The following is a 5,040-nucleotide window of genomic DNA, read 5'->3' on the forward strand; positions in this document are numbered from 1 at the left end:
CTGGGGGAGGAGCACCAGGGTGAGAAGCATGGGGGGGTGGAACACCAGGGGGAGGAGCACCAGGGGGAGGAGCACGGGGGAGGAGCACCAGGGGGAGGAGCATGGGGGTGGTGCACAAGGGAGGAGCATGGCGCGGAGAAACACTGGTGGAGGAGCACGGGGGAGAAGCACCACAGGAAGGAGCACCGGGGGGAGGAGCACCCTGCTCTGGGAACAGGTGACAGGTGGAACAGCCCTGCTGGGACAGCCGAGGGTGCTGGGACAGGAGGTGGCAGGGATGTTCCCCAGGGTGTCTGTCTGGAGGTGAGGTCCAGTGACGGTGCCCAGGTATTTGTCTGGAAAGCCTGGGGAGGGGCTGGGAGCCCACTGAGGATTGTGGGCAGAGAGGGGTGTAGGATCCCCAGGTGGTGACTGAACGTCCCTCCACCCAGGCCCTTCCCCTGCACTCAGGGGCCTGGTGGGCAGGGCCCGTGCTGCCGGCCGTCCCAGGCCCACACACTGAGATGAAAAGCTAGGATCAGCATTTCAGACTCTGTGGACATATTTTTTTCAACCGTTAAAAATATGAGATCATCTTAGCTTGCAAGCCACTAAGGGACAGGCTGGCGTGCTGTGCGCACGGCCCCACTCCAGTACAGCCCAGCTCTCCCTGAGGCCCGTCTCCCAAGATGCTTGCCCTGCCCAGGGCACCTCTAGACTGGTCCTGTCCTCTGCAAGAGAGCCAGGTCCAGGGCTGTGCCTACCCTGCCAGTCCAGTGTGTGCAGGAAGTGGCTGGTGTCTGCACTGCTGCTTGGTGGTGAGTCGGAGTCTGGGGGCTCGGCTTCCGGGGACCCCACCCCAGCATCGTACTGAGCCGTGGAGCCGGGCTGCCGAGGGAGCTCTGGCTTCCCTGCCAGGAGAGAGGGTGTCAGGGCACTGGCCAGCAGCCTCAAGGCAGCACTACCGCAGAGCTGAGAAGTGCAGCCGGGCAGGCGCCAGCACCGTGGCAGGCCAGGCCACCAGGAAAGCACACCAATGACATGACAGGAAAGGAACCTCTGTGAAGAGATTCCTGCTATCCACTCAGATGCCATTCTGGGCCACGTGTGCGCACTTGTGCACAGCACACGCACACACACACAAGGACACTCAGGCATCACACGCCACGTACAGTCACAGCAGATATGAATGCACGCACCACTCATGTGCACGCACACACCACACACACAGGCACACTCCACCCACGTACATCCACGGTACACATGAATGCACACACCACTCACATGCGCACACACATACCATACACATGGGCACACTCCACCCACGTACATCCACAGCACACACAAATGCACGCACCACTCATGTGCACACACACACCACATACACAGGCACACTCCACCCACATACATCCATGCTACACATGAATGCACACACCACTCACATGCACACACACCACACATACGGGCACACTCCACCCACGTACATCCACAGCACACACAAATGCACACACCACTCGTGCACACACACACCATACACAGGCACACTCGAACCCATGTACATCCACGGTACACAAGAATGCATGCACCACTCACATGCACACATACCACACACACTGGCACACTTCACCCACGTACATCCACAGCACACACAAATGCACACACCACTCGTGCACACACACACCATACACAGGCACACTCGAACCCATGTACATCCACAATACACATGAATGCATGTACCACTCACATGCACACACACACCATACACAGGCACACTCGAACCCATGTACATCCACGGTACACATGAATGCATGCACCACTCACATGCACACTTACCACACACACTGGCACACTCCACGTACATCCATGGCACACATGAATGCACGCACCACTCACATGCACACACACCACACATACGGGCACACCATGTACATCCATGATACACATGAATGCACGCACCACTCACATGCATACACACCACATATACAGGCACACTCCACCCATGTACATCCATGGCACACATGAATGCACACACCACTCACATGCACACACACCACACATATGGGCACACACACCACCCATGTACATCCACGGTACACATGAATGCACACACCACTCACATGCACACACACCACACATATGGGCACACTCCACCCATGTACATCCATGGCACACACGAATGGACGCACCACTCACATGCACACACATCACACACACCAGCACACTCCACCCATGTACATCCACGGTACACATGAATGCACACACCACTCGTGTACACACACACACACACCACACACACGGGCACACTCCACCCACGTACACGGACACATCACGCACAGGCTGCACGTGCAGTCTCTTTCAGGGATGCTGAGGATGCTCAGAAAGCAAATGCACACTGCGAACCAAGAGCCGAGGACGAGCATGGCACGGGCGGTGGGTGGCCCTGGGCCCACTGCCAGCGCGTCCTGGGCTGTCTCTTTGAAACCGCTAGGAAATGAGAAGAGTGACAGGAGTAAGGGTTCTGCTGTGCCCACGTGCTGCCAGCGGGCCCGAGGCCTGCAGTGAGAGCGGACATGTATCTGGCACACATGACAAAAACCTGACCCAGACACATACCCAGGGCGAAATCCTGCTTCGCTCCAGGAGTCTGGGTTTCCTCCCTCTGCCTCTGCCCTGCCCGTGGGCCCCACAAACTGCAGCCTCAGTCCCGCTTCCCTGGTGTCCAACACCCAAGACGGAGTCTCTCAAACTTCCTGTGGCCCAAGCTGCTCCAGCCTGATCGCAGCAGCAGGTACAGGTGGCTCAGCTCTGCCAGAGCTCAGCCGAAGGGGCTCTTACCATAGAGATTCTGGGCAGAGCAGGATGCCCTCGTTCCACCCATGGGAGCTTACCAAACTTAGACAGAATGTCTTGCTGCTCCTCCCGGCTGGAAAACAGGATCTTGGGGTTCAGACCCTTCATGCTCAAGTTCTCCCATGGCGGGGCCTCCCGGCTTGGCCTGTCCCTGGGCTCCACCTCCACTTCCAGGTTCACTTGAAATAAATCTGGGTATTTCTCTTGAATGTCGCAAGCGTCCAGGTCGTACCTGCGGAGTTACGAGTAGACGCCACTCAGGAAGGCCCCTCAAGTAGTGTGCAAGTCCCTCGAACATTCACTAAAGAAAGGTGCACGGAAACACTGCAGCTGCAGGAGGCGGCAGGAGAACCACCAGGGCAGCTGGCCACCCCCGCCTGCCAAAGCTGGAGCCGTGGGAGCCAACCCAGCAGCCGTCCCAGGAACCCACAGAGTGTCAGCACCCGGGTCACGGCCCCAGAAGAGCATCATTGCACCTGCTCCTCGGACACCACAGTGGGGATGCCTGAGGCTGTGTTCAAGACAGAGGGGCACTGGGCTGGGCCACAGCGTTTCCCCCAAGTCCAGGGGAGGCCGCGTGCTCAGAGCAGACAGGACAATGCCCCACAGCCTGTGACACAGGTGCCCAGGCAGGCAGGCAGCTCTGAGGTGGGACCCCAGGGTTCCAGGGCAGGCACTGGCCCTCACCCCCAGCACACAGCCTTCGGCCACCCTGCAGCTCAGAGTGAGCACGCTGGGGTACTGTGTCATAAAAATGACAATGTCTGCCCTGACAAATCCACAGCTGTTAACAGATGCCCCTAAAACCAAGACCTCTAGAATCCAGCTGCCAGGGAATTGGGAGGGTGATTCCGGGGGAAACAGCCGTGTCTACCATGGGGCTACGGAGGGAGCACTGGCTGAGCCCCCTGCTCAGCTGTGGGGAGCAGAAGGAGGGGTCAGTGGGACCCACCAACGTGGAGAAACCTCATCTCTACTAAAAATACAAAATTAGCTGGGCATCGTGGTGCATGCCTATAATCTCAGCTACTCAGAAGGCTGAGGCAGGAGAATCACTTGAACCTGGGAGGCAGAGGTTGCAGTGAGCTGAGATTGCGCCACGGCACTCCAGCCAGGGCAACAAGAGCAAAACTCCGTCTCAAAAAAAAAAAAAAAAAAAAAAAAAAAAAAAAAGAATGGCGGCCATTTCCTGGGCAACACAGTGTGCCAGCATCTGCAGGGCCAGAAGCGCCCAGAGCAGGGTGGGGAATGGCTGAGGGAGGGTGGGGAGATGGGTGCGGCGGCCTGCGTGGCTCACAGCCGTGGCTGCCTTTAACTGTCACTTCTCCGAGCTCCACACATGCTTCAGATGTGTGAAGACCTCTAGCTTAACCCCTCCTGCTCGCCCCCTAAAACATCATCTCCCTGCACAAGGGGAGAGCACCCTGCGCTCCCCATCCGCAGTGGCCGACCTCACGCAAAGCAGCGCCCCTCAGTGCCCTCTCAGGGCTCTGGGCAGAGGTGGCCACAGCAGTAGCCAAGACGGATGTGCACTCCAGCCGAGGCCAACACAAGCATCCCTCTGCGCCCCAGTCTCTTCCTGCGCTGCTGTCCGCGGTCGGGGGCAGCAGGGACAGCACGGTGGCGGCACGGCTGGTGCGGAGACGTGGAGGCAGCAACGTATGCAGAGGAGCCAGCAGGCACCAGCAGAGAATCCAACGGCCACTGCAGGGGAGACTCAGACCTGGCTACCAACAAGGAGAATGGAGGGGCACAGCGGGAGGGTCTGTGCAGGGAGGCAGGCTTGGGTTCTGGGACAGACCGAGCTCGGGCAGCCCAGAGGCAGTGCCACTCATGCCCAGCCTCCCTGCCCCAGCTGCCCCTGGAGATGGCCCTGGGCACTGGGCCTGCAGGCTCGGCTCACCCAGCCTGGCGCTGAGGGCACAATGAGGTCTGTGAGCAGGGCTGGCCACTCCCGAGAGCCCTGGACTGCAGAGGACACAGCCTGCAGGCTCCTGCCAGACCAGCTCCAAGAGGACAGAGGGGTCTCCCAACAGGCTTGGCTGCTACACAGAAAAGCCGAGCTGTGCCACGGCGGCAACCCTGTGCCCTCACCCAGGCACAGTGCAGGCTCGCCTTGCAGGACCCACGCACATTCTGCGTGCCCCTCTCCCGCTGCCCCGTCTAAACCCTCACCCAGGCACAGTGCAGGTTCACCACGCAGGACCCACG

The 5,040-nt window shown here is 59.3% G+C and overlaps 1 protein-coding gene across 4 annotated transcripts in view; it reads right to left on the reverse strand.

Moving 5' to 3' along the window:
• The window catches only part of GAK (cyclin G associated kinase), an 80,316-nt gene that overhangs the window by 18,884 nt on the left and 56,392 nt on the right, over positions 1 to 5,040 (reverse strand). For all 4 annotated transcript variants that reach the window (XR_001828259.2, XM_017538946.2, XM_017538944.2 and 1 more), the window contains 2 exons: positions 2,868 to 3,061; positions 744 to 890 (listed from right to left, as the gene is read on the reverse strand). Coding sequence is in view for 3 of the 4 variants with exons in the window: in XM_017538946.2 (XP_017394435.1) it covers positions 744 to 890; positions 2,868 to 3,061 (341 nt within the window). In the remaining variant the exon portion in view is untranslated. The remainder of the gene's footprint in view (positions 1 to 743; positions 891 to 2,867; positions 3,062 to 5,040) is intronic.

The sequence above is a fragment of the Cebus imitator genome, unplaced genomic scaffold, assembly GCF_001604975.1.
Source record: "Cebus imitator isolate Cc_AM_T3 unplaced genomic scaffold, Cebus_imitator-1.0 Scaffold117, whole genome shotgun sequence".
Classification (NCBI taxonomy): Eukaryota; Metazoa; Chordata; class Mammalia; order Primates; family Cebidae; genus Cebus; species Cebus imitator.